The sequence below is a fragment of the Ascidia mentula genome, chromosome 5, assembly GCF_947561715.1.
Source record: "Ascidia mentula chromosome 5, kaAscMent1.1, whole genome shotgun sequence".
NCBI lineage: Eukaryota > Metazoa > Chordata > Ascidiacea > Phlebobranchia > Ascidiidae > Ascidia > Ascidia mentula.
The window spans coordinates 1,836,849-1,854,390 of record NC_138570.1 but is presented as its reverse complement, the minus strand read 5'-3'; the positions used below and the strand labels follow the sequence as shown (position 1 = coordinate 1,854,390).

At 40.0% G+C, this 17,542-nt stretch overlaps 5 protein-coding genes across 5 annotated transcripts; all 5 read left to right on the top strand.

Annotated features, from left to right (window-relative positions):
- Window positions 1-1,252: 1,252 nt before the first annotated feature.
- Window positions 1,253-3,334, top strand: LOC145903564 (uncharacterized). The gene is made up of 4 exons (XM_082991656.1): window positions 1,253-1,509; window positions 2,080-2,224; window positions 2,397-2,503; window positions 2,978-3,334. Exons 1-4 carry the CDS (start codon window positions 1,258-1,260, stop codon window positions 3,227-3,229), a joined length of 756 nt encoding a protein of 251 aa, XP_082847782.1. The 5' UTR covers window positions 1,253-1,257; the 3' UTR covers window positions 3,230-3,334.
- Window positions 3,335-4,750: 1,416 nt separating this feature from the next.
- On the top strand, window positions 4,751-6,703 carry LOC145903707 (uncharacterized). Its single transcript, XM_082991835.1, has 4 exons — window positions 4,751-5,011; window positions 5,554-5,698; window positions 5,871-5,977; window positions 6,452-6,703. The coding sequence occupies exons 1-4, from the start codon at window positions 4,760-4,762 to the stop codon at window positions 6,701-6,703; spliced, it is 756 nt and encodes a 251-aa protein (XP_082847961.1). The 5' UTR covers window positions 4,751-4,759.
- Window positions 6,704-8,629: 1,926 nt separating this feature from the next.
- Window positions 8,630-8,905, top strand: LOC145901807 (uncharacterized). Its single transcript, XM_082989608.1, has one exon. The coding sequence runs from the start codon at window positions 8,630-8,632 to the stop codon at window positions 8,903-8,905; it is 276 nt and encodes a 91-aa protein (XP_082845734.1).
- Window positions 8,906-11,202: 2,297 nt separating this feature from the next.
- LOC145901805 (uncharacterized) lies at window positions 11,203-13,166 on the top strand. Its single transcript, XM_082989603.1, has 4 exons — window positions 11,203-11,454; window positions 12,106-12,250; window positions 12,621-12,727; window positions 12,915-13,166. The coding sequence occupies exons 1-4, from the start codon at window positions 11,203-11,205 to the stop codon at window positions 13,164-13,166; spliced, it is 756 nt and encodes a 251-aa protein (XP_082845729.1).
- A 2,195-nt stretch (window positions 13,167-15,361) lies between these two features.
- On the top strand, window positions 15,362-16,943 carry LOC145901804 (uncharacterized). Its single transcript, XM_082989600.1, has 4 exons — window positions 15,362-15,613; window positions 15,881-16,025; window positions 16,356-16,462; window positions 16,692-16,943. Exons 1-4 carry the CDS (start codon window positions 15,362-15,364, stop codon window positions 16,941-16,943), a joined length of 756 nt encoding a protein of 251 aa, XP_082845726.1.
- Window positions 16,944-17,542: the final 599 nt, after the last annotated feature.

Sequence of the window (17,542 nt, the reverse complement as noted above, 5' to 3'; positions counted from 1 at the left end):
CGACAAGGTGATTCTACGATCGTAGACCCGGTGTTTCAGTTTACAGGACTGCAAGAAAAAGGCAATTGGACTTGGTTATTATCAGCCCACTGAGCAGAAACACAGACGAATGTGAAAAACGCAGCCGACCGTACATGGCTTGTCAAACACAGTGGGGCATCAAGTTGTATATTTGCTGAACTTCGTTTGGGTGGCCCATCATGTCCATGCTATGTAGTGTTGATAGTAGCCCTATGCCGAGTGTTTTAGACTTGTTTAGTAATTTTTAAATACTATTTTATTATTTTGGTGATCGTCGCGTTTACTGTCTTTGTTGTGTTGGAATATTCTAAGCATTTATTTAGGGTTGTTCTTCATGAACTACGCAGATGTTTTCAGGATTGCTACCACAGAGCTAGGAAGTGTTTGTACGCAAGCCATCAGCAATGGCAAGCTTGGTTGAGGTAAAAAGTTATTCAGGGTTGAAACAAATGCCTGCATGGTACTGCAGTTTTACATAGAACACCATCAAATCCAATACATAACGAATGTTTTGAGGGAGTGTTCATCAATGTACTTGTTCTTGACGTTTGAATTAGTTCAACGTATAAATAAGTAGCAGTCACCACATAGAGCAATAGAGTGCAAGAAGCTAAACGACAATAGGTCATCAGTTGCTTTTTCGCGGCCATTTCATGAATGCCACAGCTTTGTTTTACGCCCGAACTTTGGTCGCACAAAGTCGTGGCAGACAAAATTTACGAGGGTTTGTTTGCCCTTGGCTCAATTTGTCAAGGGCAAACATTGCGAAAGTCACCCGAGCACAACAAATTTCTACTGGTTGTAGTTAAAAAATCCTGCTGCATGCTTCATTTCCTGTGTGTAACAATGACAAACATGCACCGTATTTCATGTAGTGCGTCAGAGAAAGTTGTAGAATAGGTGAGTTTTATTGCAGCATAATTGGGAATTAGATTCGCCAAGTTACGGCGAAACCAAGTAACAACGCAAATCAATGAATTGATGAAGGTCTGTTGCATAACGACCGAAACGTCGTCCAAACAAGTAGTTTTTTTGCCAGAGGAGCTTTAAATTATCAATGAACCGCCTTTCGCAGGCGAATTGATATGAATTACCCTAGACGAGTGGTTAGTTTTTCATCAACATTAAAGCACAATTTCAATGACCAAGTAGGCTTAATAATATTTGTAAATAGTCAAACAACAATGTAATTTTTGTGTATTGGTCGTTTTTACAACGGATAGACAGAAAGACAATATGAAAGTTATACTGGCTGGTTATTCGAAAACTGGCACCAAGACGATGCATGCTGCATTGCACGCACTTGGCTACAAAGTGTTCGACTATTTGGAAAATTTCTACGACTTGCACGAAGACTGGAACCGAATCTTTGAGAAGGGCGTTCAACCTGGTGATTTGGAACGAATGTACGAGGGTGCTGATGCTGTCAACGATTTGCCGTGCTTTTATTACTGGAAGGAATTTTCTGAAGCCTTTCCTGAAGCAAAGGTGAAGTTTAAATCATATTTTTAATTGATAGATGTTAAAACAGGATTACATGAGATGACCCATAGTAAACTTGACACATAGTAGATTAACCTTTTTTTACCTAGATGTCAACACAGTATTTACTAACATTTAAAGAATTTCTATATTATTACCCCCAACAATTTTACATGTGACAATGCTTTATTGCACGACAACACAGTTAAATAATTTCAATAAAGTCTTCGTTAAGTTATAAGCAAAAGAAGTTTGAATGCGTATATTGCTACGGTATGCTATCGACAGCCTGCCAGGGGGCCTTTGGTTTTTAAATCGATCCAGTTTTTTATTCATTAATCACATTTGACCGCCCAGTGTATTTTTATCCCATTAATGTGTTCATAGTATAACCTTCATCGTTTTTGTCGTTGTGCATAGGATCGCATGCTTTTCGTTGTACACAAGCTTAAAGCATGCAAAACGTAACCAGTGTAAACTAAATACCCCGTTTCTTCAGGTCACATGCTTTTAATTAGTCCGATCCGTATTTAAAGATTGTCACTAGCAAAATTTTAACCATTCGTGCATGCTCAGATTATTCTTTGCTTACGAGATGAAGACGGATGGTTCAAAAGCATCCACAAACAATTGAACCAAATGAACAGCAGTTGGTTATTGTGGGTGATGACGACTCTAACCTGGACTGGATTACGAAGAAAGAAATTTCGAAGCAATATTAGTAAGATGCTTTCAGTTTGGTAGTTTTAGACGTATTGTTAATGCCCGTTTTGGAATAACCCACCCATACTGCATAATACATTTGGATTTTGTGCCCATCCTAATCCTATATTTCTGGGTTTTCGTGGTTCCTGCAAAGCTCTTTTACCTTTATTTTTTGCCGCACATTTTAGTGAAGTTCGTTGCTGACGTAAAAAGTTGGCCGAGATCCAGGTTGGTTCCACACAATGAGAACACTCTAAAGAGAATGTACAGGGAGCACAACTTGTACGTTCAAACGGTGGGTGGACACAGACCAGCATTGCGGTTTTGATATAAAAAACTGCAAATGGCACGAAATGTTTTGGAATGCTGGACACACATATATATATAACTTGTATATGTAAGGTTTAGTGTTTTTACTTTTTGAATGAGGTGCATTGATAGTTTTATGTGTTTTCATTGAAGAAAGAACCAACTTTAAGACAAATTAAAGCACGTATAAGCAATATGGCCAATAATGTTTTTTATGGTGAGCTGCAGACATGGACACTGTTTTGACCTAATAAGTCTCATCAGTGCAGCTATGGTGAAACATACAACAATCTTGTCAACTAAATAACTGACAAGACTTCCACATTGTGGTGACTATACAGCCACCATTAACCATTGGGTACCAAACTAGTTTGTAGTTGCACTGAGACCTATTAGGTCAAAACAGTGGTCCTGTCTGAAACTCACTGTATTCGAAGTACCTTTAACACTTTGAATGCAGACCGCTCCCAAGGACAGACTGTTGGTTTACCGAGTGACGGACGGTTGGAAACCGCTCTGTGACTTCCTTGGAGCTGAAATACCCGACCAGCCATTCCCACACAAGAACAAGGGTGCGGACCTCTTCGAAGAATATCGAAAAACGAATGATATTGTGAAAAGCGTCGAAAAGGAAGCAAAGATTTCGCTGCTTGTGTTGGTTGCCGTCTTTGCGTTTTTCGTTTATCAGCTCTTCTCATTCCTTTCGGTTTAAATGTTTCACCACAAGTGGAAACTTGATTTCTTTTACTCAATCTCAGAGTTAATAAGAGTTTTTATCAATTTTAATCGCCTTGGCCAAGTATTTCTACATACATTTCTCCCCAAAGATGTAGCACTGTTATATGACTTTGGGGTTGTTGTTTTACGATTCAACTCAATTGTCGAATATTAATCAAATCTTTGATCAAACAACTATCGAAATAAGATGGGCTACCAAGTGATTTGTGTCATCTTAAATTTTCGTTCGTGACTTTCCGCATGATGGCGCATGAGCAAAAAGGATCGAAAAATCAGAGCGAATTCACAATATGGTCAAGCGCCCGACCAATATACCAAGAAGAAAACCTGATCGGGATTCGTGGCCTGGATATCCCCGGTTCGAATCCCGGTATGGTAAAAAAAAGAAGTAAAAATAATCCGACTTATAGTAAAGGTGGATTTTCAGGCACTGCAGTAACCCATGGGTTATTTTGGTTAAGATGCACTTGTCGGCTCCGATTTGTCAGAAAAGCGGTGTTGATAATAGCCCTATGCCGAGTGTTTTAGACTTGTTCAGTGATTTTTAAATACTATTTTATTATTTTGGTGATCGTCGCGTTTACTGTCTTTGTTGTGTTGGGATATTCTAAGCATTTATTTAGGGTTGTTCTTCATGAACTACGCAGATGTTTTCAGGATTGCTACCACAGAGCCAGGAAGTGTTTGTACGCAAGCCATCAGCAATGGCAAGCTTGGTTGAGGTAAAAAGTTATTCAGGGGTGAAACAAATGCCTGCATGGGGCTGCAGTTTTACATAGAACACCATCAAATCCAATACAAAACGAATGTTTTGAGGGAGTGTTCATCAATGTACTTGTTCTTGACGTTTGAATTAGTTCAACGTATAAATAAGTAGCAGCCACCACATAGAGCAATAGAGTGCAAGAAGCTAAACGACAATATGTCATAAGTTGCTTTTTCGCGGCCATTTCATGAATGCCACAGCTTTGTTTTACGCTCGAACTTTGGTCGCACAAAGTCGTGGCAGACAAAATTTACGAGGGTTTGTTTGCCCTTGGCTCCATTTGTCAAGGGCAAACATTGCGAAAGTCACCCGAGCACAACAAATTTCTACTGGTTGTAGTTAAAAAATCCTGCTGCATGCTTCATTTCCTGTGTGTAATAATGACAAACATGCACCGTATTTCATGTAGTGGGTCAGAGAAAGTTGTAGAATAGGTGAATTTTATTGCAGCATAATTGGGAATTAGATTCGCCAAGTAACGGCGAAACCAAGTAACAACGCAAATCAATGAACTGACGAAGGTTTGTTGCATAACGACCGAAACGTCGTCCAAACAAGTAGTTTTTTTGCCAGAGGAGCTTTAAATTATCAATGAACCGTCTTTCGCAGGCGAATTGATATGAATTACCCTAGACAATTTTAATGACCAAGTAGGCTTGATAATATTTGTAAATAGTCAAACAACAATGTAATTTTTGTGTATTGGTCGTTTTTACAGCGGATAGACAGAAAGACAATATGAAAGTTATACTGGCTGGTTATTCGAAAACTGGCACCAAGACGATGCATGCTGCATTGCACGCACTTGGCTACAAAGTGTTCGACTATTTGGAAAATTTCTACGACTTGCACGAAGACTGGAATAGAATCTTTGAGAACGGTGTTCAACCTGGTGATTTGGAACGAATGTACGAGGGTGCTGATGCTGTTAACGATTTGCCGGGCTTTTATTACTGGAAGGAATTTTCTGAAGCCTTTCCTGAAGCAAAGGTGAAGTTTAAATCATATTTTTAATTGATAGATGTTAAAACAGGATTACATGAGATGCCCCATAATAAACTTGACACATAGTAGATTAACCTTTTTTTACCTAGATGTCAACACAGTATTTACCAACATTTAAAGAATTTCTATAGTATTACTTTATTGCACGACAACACAGTTAAATAATTTCAATAAAGTCTTCGTTAAGTTATAAGCAAAAGAAGTTTGAATGCGTATATTGCTACGGTGTGCTATCGACAGCCTGTCAGGGGGCTTTTGGTTTTTAAATCGATTCAGTTTTTTATTCATTAATCACATTTGACCGCCCAGTGTATTTTTATCCCATTAATGTGTTCATAGCATAACCTTCTCGTTTTTGTCGTTGTGCATAGGATCGCATGCTTTTCGTGGTACACAAGCTTAAAGCATGCAAAACGTAACCAGTGTAAACTAAATACCCCGTTTCTTCAGGTCACATGCTTTTAATTAGTCCGATCCGTATTTAAAGATTGTCACTAGCAAAATTTTAACCATTCGTGCATGCTCAGATTATTCTTTGCTTACGAGATGAAGACGGATGGTTCAAAAGCATCCACAAACAATTGAACCAAATGAACAGCAGTTGGTTATTGTGGGTGATGACGACTCTAACCTGGACTGGATTACGAAGAAAGAAATTTCGAAGCAATATTAGTAAGATGCTTTCAGTTTGGTAGTTTTAGACGTATTGTTAATGCCCGTTTTGGAATAACCCACCCATACTGCATAATACATTTGGATTTTGTGCCCATCCTAATCCTATATTTCTGGGTTTTCGTGGTTCCTGCAAAGCTCTTTTACCTTTATTTTTTGCCGCACATTTTAGTGAAGTTCGTTGCTGACGTAAAAAGTTGGCCGAGATCCAGGTTGGTTCCACACAATGAGAACACTCTAAAGAGAATGTACAGGGAGCACAACTTGTACGTTCAAACGGTGGGTGGACACAGACCAGCATTGCGGTTTTGATATAAAAAACTGCAAATGGCACGAAATGTTTTGGAATGCTGGACACACATATATATATAACTTGTATATGTAAGGTTTAGTGTTTTTACTTTTTGAATGAGGTGCATTGATAGTTTTATGTGTTTTCATTGAAGAAAGAACCAACTTTAAGACAAATTAAAGCACGTATAAGCAATATGGCCAATAATGTTTTTTATGGTGAGCTGCAGACATGGACACTGTTTTGACCTAATAAGTCTCATCAGTGCAGCTATGGTGAAACATACAACAATCTTGTCAACTAAATAACTGACAAGACTTCCACATTGTTGAGACTATGCAGCCACCATTAACCATTGGGTACCAAACTAGTTTGTAGTTGCACTGAGACCTATTAGGTCAAAACAGTGGTCATGTCAGCAACTCACTGTATTCGAAGTACCTTTAACACTTTGAATGCAGACCGCTCCCAAGGACAGACTGTTGGTTTACCGAGTGACGGACGGTTGGAAACCGCTCTGTGACTTCCTTGGAGCTGAAATACCCGACCAGCCATTCCCACACAAGAACAAGGGTGCGGACCTCTTCGAAGAATATCGAAAAACGAATGATATTGTGAAAAGCGTCGAAAAGGAAGCAAAGATTTCGCTGCTTGTGCTGGTTGCCGTCTTTGCGTTTTTCGTTTATCAGCTCTTCTCATTCCTTTCGGTTTAAATGTTTCACCACAAGTGGAAACTTGATTTCTTTTACTCAATCTCAGAGTTAATAAGAGTTTTTATCAATTTTAATCGCCTTGGCCAAGTATTTCTACATACATTTCTCCCCAAAGATGTAGCACTGTTATATGACTTTGGGGTTGTTGTTTTACGATTCAACTCAATTGTCGAATTTTAATAAAATCTTTGATTAAACAACTATCGAAATAAGATGGGCTGCCAAGTGATTTGTGTCATCTCAAATTTTCGTCCATGACTTTCCGCATGATGGCGCATGACCAAAAGAGATCGAAAAATCAGAGCGAATTGGCAATATGGTCAAGCGCCCGACCCATATACCAAGAAGAAAACCTGATCGGTATTCGTGGCTAGGATATCCAGGGTTCAAATCCCGGTGTGGTCAAAAAGGAAGTAAAGACAATCCGACTGATAGTAAAGGTTGATTTTAAGGCACTGCAGTAACCCATGGGTTATTATGGTTAAGATGCACTTGTCGGCTCCGATTTGTCAGAAAAGCGGATGAAATAGCGTTGGTTGCGATGTTAGTGAGCCTAACAATCTAAATACGATGGCGGAGATTGCCGAGTCAAGGGCTATCACGATCCTACCTTGTCATGCGACAGCATGTAACACCACTACGTTGTCTGATTAAAGAGGAAGAGGTTCCAGCATTTGGTACTCGTCTGGGTCGTCGTCAGATTCCTCATCTTCTGTAGAAGTTTGTTGTGGACGGAGTATTCCCCATGTCTCCGATATACTATGCACCGTTTGACATAGCACAGCAGACATGGACACTGCAAGTGGCGCTTGGCCCTGATGCGGAATTGCGCAATCTGAACCCACGTCATGGAATGCCTTCTTCTTATCAAATATATCGTATAATTTGGGTCGATATGATGAGTAAATATCGATATGTTATGAGCAAATGATCTTAAAAGAAACAGGCCAGAAGATGGCTGAAGGGTCAGCCTGCAATGCGGTTTTTCTGTTTACACCGAATGCCAGAAAATAGCAAAGGGCCTATTTGCCATAACCCTACTGGGCAGAACTATCGAACTATCGACTATCGACGATAACGCAGCGGGCCTTACAAGTATCGGCAAACACAGCGCGACTTGGCTACCTGGTGTTGTGGCATTCATAAAAGGTTGATCACCAAATGTCGAGAAGTAAGCAGACGTTGACAGGTTTTTCACGACAGATTTAGTGAACTCATTCACTACGTGTTTGTCAATATAGACCACAAGAACTTTGGTCGCTCAACGTCGCGGTAGACATATTGTACGGTTTGTTGGCTTTTGGCTACGTTGTGTTCAGGGCAAACATTGCGAAAGTCAGCACAGAGTTCACCCGAACACAACAAACTTCTACTGGTTGTTGGTAAAAAAAATCCTGCTTGCTTCATTTGGTGCGTGTAATATTGGCAAGCATGCACCTTATTTCATGCAGTAGATCAGATAAAGGTTACAAGACAAGCAGGATTATCTGTAGCATGACTTTAATAGCATTTTAATAGGCCAAGCAACTCACATTTCACGTAACGACGCAAAGTAATGAGCGCTCAGTAAATGAAATGCTTCGACTTTCCCAAGCAATTCGTTTAGTTTTTAACCAACCTCAAAGTATCGTTATAATGATCAAGAAGGCTTGATAATTTCTACGGCCAAACAGTAACTGATGATACCTTCTCAGGCGGAATATATTTCTGCAGAACTAAACATCATCTGAGCTGTCTGTATGATCGTAGTCTCAAACTAGCATAGCAATACAAGTTGTGATAGGGTGAGCGATCGGCAGCCTGTAAAGGTACCTAGGTTTTAGCAGATCGAGATTTGGTTTTATACTCTGCAGTACATTTGATCAAACAGTAATGCAAGTTTTCTGTGCTACTCATTTACGCAGCGGGCAGATATAGAAAGGCATTATGAAAGTTATACTGGCTGGTTATTCGAAAACTGGTACCAAGACGATGCATGCTGCATTGCACGCACTCGGCTACAAAGTGTTCGACTATTTGGAACATTTATACGACTTGCACGAAGACTGGAATGGAATCTTTGAGAAGGGCGTTCAACCTGGTGATTTGGAACGAATGTACGAGGGTGCTGATGCTGTAAATGACACCCCGTGCTTTAATTACTGGAAGGAATTTTCTGAAGCCTTTCCTGAGGCAAAAGTAAAGCCTGATTTTTTGCTCTGATAGGTTTTTGAGCTAAATCAAACGATTGTATCAGCATTGAGCCAATAATAATCAGTGAGATAAATGTGGCAATCATTTGCAGCTTAAACGATGGTGTTTTAGTTCATGTAAACAAAAGCCGATTACATAGGAAGTAAATGAAGACTCCAAACACTTACAGAGCGGTCGATGGGGATTTCCCCGGTTTAAGCGCCGCACGTTAAACTTTGCACGAATATCATATAAAGATAGTGTGAATTACGACAGTTTAGAACAGGTGAATATACCGTTACCGAAGTATGCGGCGATCGAAACTTTAAGTTTGTGTTAGTTGTTTTGCTGGTTCTTAAACTACGTTTGCGTAATTCAGCGCCAACTACTTTTGCGTTGTTACATATTTTTATTGCTGAGAAAAATAACTGTTGAAATTTTACCAAGAAACATCTCCGAAATTGCTGTCATCACCCACAATTGCTGAGAAAAATAACTATTGTGGGTGATGACAACTTTAACCTGGACCGGAATACGAAGGAGAAGATATCGAAGCAACGCTCGTAAGAGATATTTATGTTGTTTCGCAAGTGCACTTGCACTAATGATGAGACCTGATATGGTGAAACAGTATACGCACAACACTCTGCAGCTAATTAAAATAATTTTGGCATTTTGGCAGCTTACTAAAATATTTCTACAAATACAAAACTATGCAGAAGTATTGCCATGCTTTCGGAGGCCGATATCATCTCTCGTTGATAAGAAACGTGACTGATCCAGCTGGGCTGCAATGCATTAAAGACAATCCGACTGATAGTAAAGGTTGATTTTAAGGCACTGCAGTAACCCATGGGTTATTATGGTTAAGATGCACTTGTCGGCTCCGATTTGTCAGAAAAGCTGATGAAATAGCGTTGGTTGCGATGTTAGTGAGCCTAACAATCTAAATACGATGGCGGAGTTTGCCGAGTCAAGGGCTATCACGATTCTACCTTGTCATGCGACAGCATGTAACACCACTACGTTGTCTGATTAAAGAGGAAGAGGTTCCAGCATTTGGTACTCGTCTGGGTCGTAGTCAGATTCCCCATCTTCTGTAGAAGTTCATCGTGGACGGAGTTTTCCCCATGTCTCCGCTATACTATGCACTGTTTGGGATCGCACAGACATGGACACTGCTAGTGGCGCTTGGCCCTGATGCGGAATTGCGCAATCTGAACCCACGTCATGGAATGCCTTCTTCTTGTCAAATATATCGTATAATTTGGGTCGATATGCTCAATAAATATCGATATGTTATGAATTGGGTTCATAATAATTTTGAGCAAATGATCTTAAAAAAAGCAGGCCAGAAGATGGCTGAAGGGTCAGCCTGAAGTGCGGTTTTTCTGTTTACACCGAATGCCAGAAAATAGCAAAGGGCCGATTTGCCATAACCCTACTGGGCAGAACTATCGAACTATCGACTATCGACGATAACGTAGCGGGCCTTACAAGGCTCGACAAACACAGCGCGGCTTGGCTACCTGGTGTTGAAGTATTCATAAAAGGTTGATCACCAAATGTCGAGAAGTGAGCAGACGTTGACAGGTTTTCCACGACAGACTCAGTGAACTTATTCACTACGTGTTTGTCAATATAGACCACAAAAACTTTGGTCGCTCAACGTCGCGGTAGACATAATGTAAGGTTTGTTAGCCTTTGGCTACGTGTGTTCAGGGCAAACATTGCGAAAGTCAGCACAGAGTTTACCCGAACACAACAAACTTCTACTGGTGGTTGGTAAAAAAATTCCTGCTTACTTCATTTGGTGTGTGAAGTAATGGCAAGCATGCTCCTTATTTCATGCAGTAGATCAGAAAAAGGTTGCAAGACAAGCAGGATTATCTGTAGCATGACTTTAATAGCATTTTAATAGGCCAAGCAACTCACATTTCACGTAACGACGCAAAGTAATGAGCGCTCAGTAAATGAAATGCTTCGACTTTCCCAAGCAATTCGTTTAGTTTTTAACCAACCTCAAAGTATCGTTATAATGACCAAGAAGGCTTGATAATTTCTATGGCCAAACAGTAACTGATGATACATTGTCAGGCGGAATATATTTCTGCAGAAGTAAACATCAACTGAGCTGTCTGTATGATCGTTGTCTCAAACTAGCATAGTAATACAAGTTGTGATAGGGCGAGCGATTGGCAGCCTGTAAAGGTACCTTGGTTTTAGCAGATCGAGATTTGGTTTTTACTCTGCAATACATTTGATCAAATAGTAATGTAAATTTTTGTGTTATTCGTTCACGCAGCGGGCAGATATAGAAAGGCATTATGAAAGTTATACTGGCTGGTTATTCGAAAACTGGTACCAAGACGATGCATGCTGCATTGCACGCGCTCGGCTACAAAGTGTTCGACTATTTGGAACATTTATACGACTTGCACGAAGACTGGAATCGAATCTTTGAGAAGGGCGTTCAACCTGGTGATTTGGAACGAATGTACGAGGGTGCTGATGCTGTAAATGACACCCCGTGCTTTAACTACTGGAAGGAATTTTCTGAAGCCTTTCCTGAGGCAAAAGTAAAGCCTGATTTTTTGCTCTGATAGATTTTTGAGCTAAATCAAACGATTGTATCAGCATTGAGCCAATAATAATTAGTGAGATAAATGTGGCAATCATTTGCAGCTTAAACGATGGTGTTTTAGTTCATGTAAACAAAAGCCAATTACATAGGAAATAAATGAAGACTCCAAACACTTACAGAGCGGTCGATGGGGATTTCCCCGGTTTAAGCGCCGCACGTTAAACTTTGCACGAATATCATATCAAGATAGTGTGAATTACGACAGTTTAGAACAGGTCAATATACCGTTACCGAAGTATGCGGCGATCGAAACTTTAAGTTTGTGTTAGTTGTTTTGCTGGTTCTTAAACACGTTTGCGTAATTCAGCGCCAACTACTTTTGCGTTGTTACATATTTTTATTGCTGAGAAAAATAACTGTTGAAATTTTACCAAGAAACATCTCCGAAACAACGCAACCGGGGAAACCCCCATAGACCGCTTGTGATATGTTTCCAGTCTCTATCGGAGGAACGGAGGCCAGTAAATTAGATTATGTATTCAAGCATGTACAACACGATTTATGTAAAGAACGGTCGTAGCCCCACTGTTTGCGACCCAAATTGCAATTATCAAAAATACATTTTTCACCATTCTTGCATGCACAGATTATTCTTTGCTTACGAGATGAAGACGGATGGATCAAAAGCATCCACAAACAATTGAACCAAATGAACAGCAGTTGGTTATTGTGGGTGATGACAACTTTAACCTGGACCGGAATACGAAGGAGAAGATATCGAAGCAACGCTCGTAAGAGATATTTATGTTGTTTCGCAAGTGCACTTGCACTAATGATGAGACCTGATATGGTGAAACAGTATACGCACAACACTCTGCAGCTAATTAAAATAATTTTGGCATTTTGGCAGCTTACTAAAATATTTCTACAAATACAAAACTATGCAGAAGTATTGCCATGCTTTCGGAGGCCGATCTCATCTCTCGTTGATAAGAAACATGACTGATCCAGCTTGGCTGCAATGCATTAACTGCGAAGCCTGTGAACCTTATCACAAAACTATTTAGCAAATAATGGTTTTCTCCATCTCATTCCTTTTTCCTTGGATATGCTTGATTTGAGCAAAGCTCTTTCAACTGTATTTTTTGCCGCACATTTCAGTTAAGTGCGTGGCTGACGCGAAAAGTTGGCCGAGATCCAGGCTGGTTCCACACAATGAGAACACGCTAAAGAGAATGTACAGGAAGCACAACTTGTACGTTCAAACGGTGGGTCTCCACTGACCATTGCGAATTTCGGTATAAAAGGCAGCAAGCTGCACGAAATGTTTTGAAAAATATTGGAACAAGAATGCATACACCGCCAATGAAGCTAATGAGTAATTTTGGCGTTTCAATGCGAAAAATAGATCATTTCCGTGTGATCAACGCGCAATTGACACCACTTTGAATGCAGACGGCTCCCAAGGACAGACTGTTGATTTACCGAGTGACGGACGGTTGGAAACCGCTCTGTGACTTCCTTGGAGCTGAAATACCCGACCAGCCATTCCCACACAAGAACAAGGGTGCGGGCGTTTTCGAAGAATATCGAAAAACGAGCGATATTGTGAAAAGCGTCGAAAAGGAAGCAAAGATTTCGCTGCTTGTGCTGGTTGCCGTCTTTGCGTTTTTCGTTTATCAGCTCTTCTCATTCCTTTCGGTTTAAATGTTTCACCACAAGTGGAAACTTTGATCTCTTTTTCTCAATCTCAGAGTTAATACGAGTTTTTTTATCAATTTTTAATTGCATTGGCCAAGTATTTCTACAGTATATTTCTGTCGGAAGATGTAGCACTGTTATATGACCTTGTCGTTGTTGTTTTACGATTCAACTGAATTGTGGCATATTAATAAAATCTTTGATCAAACAACTATCGAAAAAAGATGGGCTGCCTATTGATTTGTGTCATCTCAAATTTTCGTCCATGACTTTCCGCATGATGGCGCATGACCAAACAGGATCGCAAAATCTAAGCGAACCCATATACCAAGAAGAAAACCTGATCGGGATTCGTGGCCAGGATAACCTGGGTTCAAATTCCTGTGTGGTAAACAAATAAATAAAATATCCAGGCCGGGCTATTGGCAACATCGGTCTTATTTTTTTGTTTTGTTTTTAAAAAACAAACTCAAGCACCTGTGCCAATATAGTATGTTGGATATATTTCATCCTATGGGCATCTTTTATTCCTTGATATTCTATTTGAAATAAAATGGAAGCAATTTGAGTCGATGTGCTGAATGAGTGTCGATATGTTATGAATTGGGTGCATAATAATTTGGAGCAAATGATCTTGAAAGAAACAGGCCGGAAGATGGCTGATTGCATTTTACTAATGCAGCGCTAATGCGTCGATAAACCTATTTTAATCAGTCGCTTTTGTCTTGGGCATTTCTAAATACGAATGTTTGCCATTTGAAAGCTTACCGACTATTTGACAAATCAAGGGTCAGTCTGAAATGCTTTTCTTCTGTTTGACCGAATACAAGAAAATGGTCCTATTTACCATAACCCCATTGGGTAGAAATATGGACAATTACAAAAAACGCAGCGGGGCGTACATGGCTCGACAAACACAGTGCGGCTTGGCTCTGTTATGTTTGCTTAATTTTACCCTTGCGGCCGATCATCTCCATGCTAGCAGGCGTAGAAGCTTTCATAAAAGGTTGATCACCAAATGTTTAGAAGCAACCAGATGTTTTCAAGTTTTCACTACAGATTTAGTGAACTCACTCATTGAACGTGTTTGTCAATATAGACCACAAAATATAGCTTAGTTGATTTGCAACTTTGCTTCGTTGAGGCGACAAGACCTTCGGTCCCTCTGTATCTATCAAGTCATATTCAAGAACAACACACAATTGCGTTGTCCCGACTTCAGCCTCATTCATGCGAATGACAAGCGCCCCTCATCAAGACGCTCGACAACCATCTTGTCATAACCTGCAACACCAACATCATACGTCAACACCAACGTCATTTCTATCTTTTACCTGAGCTCTCTCTGGCTATATATTACGTGCATATTCATCATGTAACCTGGCCAGGAGAAAGAGCAAAGACCGCACTAAGAAGATTAAGAAAATATTGGGCTGATTGTCACCTAGCTATACGAGCTATTGTTTGGGAACAGATTCGATACATTTGTTTGGAAGTTGTCGATGTTTTTGTTTGTGTTCAACGAATTAAATTAAAGGAAAAATCTTAAAGGTATACAGTTTTTGTTTAAATAGTAACCAGGAGTCAGATACACGGCAGCAGTGTTATATTTTGTACTACGTTCCCGGAACGGTCAGTGCACCTCCACGTCGCGGTCAAACAAAAACTGACCGATGGTTTGTTTGCTTTTGGCTTAAGGTAAACATTGCGAAACTCAGCAAAGAGTCCACCCGAGAACAACAAACTTTTACTGGTTGTCGGTAAAAAAAATCCTGCTTGCTTTATTTGGTGTGTGTAATATTGGCAAGCATGCACCGCATTTCATGCAGTAGATCAGAAAAAGTTGCAGGACATGTAGGACTTTTTGTAGCATGACTTTTTGTTTAGTTTTTAACCAACCTCAAAGAATCGTTATAATGATCAAGAAGGCTTTATAATTTCTATCGCCAAACAGTAACTAATGATACCTTGTCAGGCGAAATATGATTTTGCTGAACTAAACATCAACTGAGCTGTCTGCATAATCGTTGTCTCGAACTAGCATAGAAATACAAGTTGTAAACGATCGAGAGCCTGCAAGGGAACCTAGGTTTTAGCAGATCGAGATTTGGTTTTTACTCTGCAATACATTTGATCAAATAGTAATGTAAATTTTTGTGTTATTCGTTCACGCATGCAGCGGGCAGATATAGAAAGGCATTATGAAAGTTATACTGGCGGGTTATTCGAAAACTGGTACCAAGACGATGCATGCTGCATTGCACGCGCTCGGCTACAAAGTGTTCGACTATTTGGAAAATTTATTGGTCTTGCATGAAGACTGGAATCGAATCTTTGAGAAGGGCGTTCAACCTGGTGATTTGGAACGAATTTACGAGGGTGTTGATGCTGTAATTGACACCCCGTGCTTTTATTACTGGAAGGAATTTTCTGAAGCCTTTCCCGAGGCAAAAGTAAAGCCTGATTTTTTTGCTCCAATAGGTTTTTGAGCTAAATCAAACGATTGTATCAGCAATGAGCCAATAATAATCAGTGAGATAAATGTGGCAATCATTTGCAGCTTAAACGATGGTGTTTTAGTTCATGTAAACAAAAGCCGATTACATAGGAAGTAAATGAAGACCCCAAACAGTTTTCAAAACGATAGCCTCACTATTTGATCAGTCTGGTCCAAATTGCAATTATCAAAAAGACATTTTTCACCATTTTTGCATGCTCAGATTATTCTTTGCTTACGAGATGAAGAGGGATGGTTCAAAAGCATGCACAAACAAATGGAAAAAATGAACAGCAGTTGGTTGTGGTGGTTGATGTCCACTCTTACCTGGACCGGAATACGAAGGAGAAGATATCGAAGCAACATTTGTAAGAGACAATTATGCTGTTTCGTAAATGCACGTGCACTGAGACCTGATTGGTTGAAACAGTATAAGCACAACTCTCCGCAGCTTATCAAAATAATTTTGGCATTTTGGCAGCTTACTGTAATATTTCTACAAATACAAAACTATGTCATATCTCGTTTATATAAAAACTGACTGATTCAGCTTGGCTGCAATGCCTTTGCTGCGAAGTCTGTGAACCCTATTACAAGACTATTTAACAAATATTGTTTTTTTCCATCCCATTCCTTTTTCCTTGGATATGCTTGATTTGAGCAAAGCTCTAAACTTTATTTTTTGCTGCACATTTCAGTTAAGTTCCTGGGTGAAACGAAAAGTTGGCCGAATTCCGGGTTGGTCCTACGCAATGAGAACACGCTAAAGAGACTGTACAGGGAGCACAACTTGTACGTCCAAACGGTGGGTGTCCATTGACTATTGCGAATTTCGGTAAAAAAGGCAGCAAGCTGCACGAAATGTTTCAAAAATTATTGGTTCATGAATGCATTCACCGCCATGGAGGCTAATGTGTATATTTGGCGTTTCAGTGTGGAAACTAGATCGTTTCCATGTGTAGATGTTTATAAATGATCACATTTTTTAAACCGGTGCCAATCAACGCGCAATTGACACCACTTTGAATGCGCAGACGGCTCCCAAGGACAAACTGTTGATTTACCGAGTGACGGACGGTTGGAAACCGCTCTGTGACTTCCTTGGAGCTGAAATACCCGACCAGCCATTCCCACACAAGAACAAGGGTGCGGACCTCTTCGAAGAATATCGAAAAACGAATGATCTTGTGAAAAGCGTCGAACGAGAAGCAAAGATTTCGCTGCTGATGTTGGTTGCCGTCTTTGCGTTTTTCGTTTATCAGCTTTACTCATTCCTTTCGGTTTAACTGAAGTTCACGAGTAGAAACGTTAATCCCTATTTGTCGCAATTCTAGTTTTTATCAGGTTGTCGCCGAGGTTGTCTATTGTTGTACAACCCACTCAATTTGCTATGTTATTAAAATCCTATATGACCGACTGAATACGGTAACTGATTCGGCAGGCTTAGCCTATGTGTTCGGATAAAATTATCAATTGCATACGTCGTACAGTTAATATTGCCCATATCACGCTGATTGAGTAAGGCGCGGGGATCACATTAGGTATGGCTGATACAGCTTTACACAAGGGAAAAGTGAAAACGAGACTTCAACATTTTGAAGTCAATGCCTTTAACACAATACACGATCAACAAGCTTATCACGTTCACAGCGCAGTGTGAGATAAATGCACACAACGCACGAACAGCGTCGAACGAGAAGCAAAGATTTCGCTGCTTGTGCTGGTTGCCGTCTTTGCGTTTTTCGTTTATCAGCTTTTCTCATTCCTTTCGGTTTAAATGTTTCACCACAAGTGGAAACTTTGATCTCGTTTTCTCAATCTTAGATGTTAAAAAGAGTTTTTTATCAATTTTTAATTGCATTGGCCAAGTATTTCTACAGTATAT

What these genes read in the sequence shown, in the direction of transcription:
- LOC145901807 (XM_082989608.1), top strand. Translation starts at nt 8,630, where the DNA reads ATGAAAGTTATACTGGCTGGTTATTCGAAAACTGGTACCAAGACGATG.
- LOC145903564 (XM_082991656.1), top strand. Translation starts at nt 1,258, where the DNA reads ATGAAAGTTATACTGGCTGGTTATTCGAAAACTGGCACCAAGACGATG. An exon ending in AAGCCTTTCCTGAAGCAAAG is followed by an intron (nt 1,510 to 2,079) that starts GTGAAGTTTAAA and finishes GTGCATGCTCAG; the next exon opens with ATTATTCTTTGCTTACGAGA. An exon ending in ACAACTTGTACGTTCAAACG is followed by an intron (nt 2,504 to 2,977) that starts GTGGGTGGACAC and finishes CTTTGAATGCAG; the next exon opens with ACCGCTCCCAAGGACAGACT.
- LOC145901805 (XM_082989603.1), top strand. Translation starts at nt 11,203, where the DNA reads ATGAAAGTTATACTGGCTGGTTATTCGAAAACTGGTACCAAGACGATG. An exon ending in AAGATATCGAAGCAACGCTC is followed by an intron (nt 12,251 to 12,620) that starts GTAAGAGATATT and finishes CGCACATTTCAG; the next exon opens with TTAAGTGCGTGGCTGACGCG. An exon ending in ACAACTTGTACGTTCAAACG is followed by an intron (nt 12,728 to 12,914) that starts GTGGGTCTCCAC and finishes CTTTGAATGCAG; the next exon opens with ACGGCTCCCAAGGACAGACT.
- LOC145901804 (XM_082989600.1), top strand. Translation starts at nt 15,362, where the DNA reads ATGAAAGTTATACTGGCGGGTTATTCGAAAACTGGTACCAAGACGATG. An exon ending in AAGCCTTTCCCGAGGCAAAA is followed by an intron (nt 15,614 to 15,880) that starts GTAAAGCCTGAT and finishes TTGCATGCTCAG; the next exon opens with ATTATTCTTTGCTTACGAGA. An exon ending in AAGATATCGAAGCAACATTT is followed by an intron (nt 16,026 to 16,355) that starts GTAAGAGACAAT and finishes TGCACATTTCAG; the next exon opens with TTAAGTTCCTGGGTGAAACG.
- LOC145903707 (XM_082991835.1), top strand. Translation starts at nt 4,760, where the DNA reads ATGAAAGTTATACTGGCTGGTTATTCGAAAACTGGCACCAAGACGATG. An exon ending in AAGCCTTTCCTGAAGCAAAG is followed by an intron (nt 5,012 to 5,553) that starts GTGAAGTTTAAA and finishes GTGCATGCTCAG; the next exon opens with ATTATTCTTTGCTTACGAGA. An exon ending in GAAATTTCGAAGCAATATTA is followed by an intron (nt 5,699 to 5,870) that starts GTAAGATGCTTT and finishes CGCACATTTTAG; the next exon opens with TGAAGTTCGTTGCTGACGTA.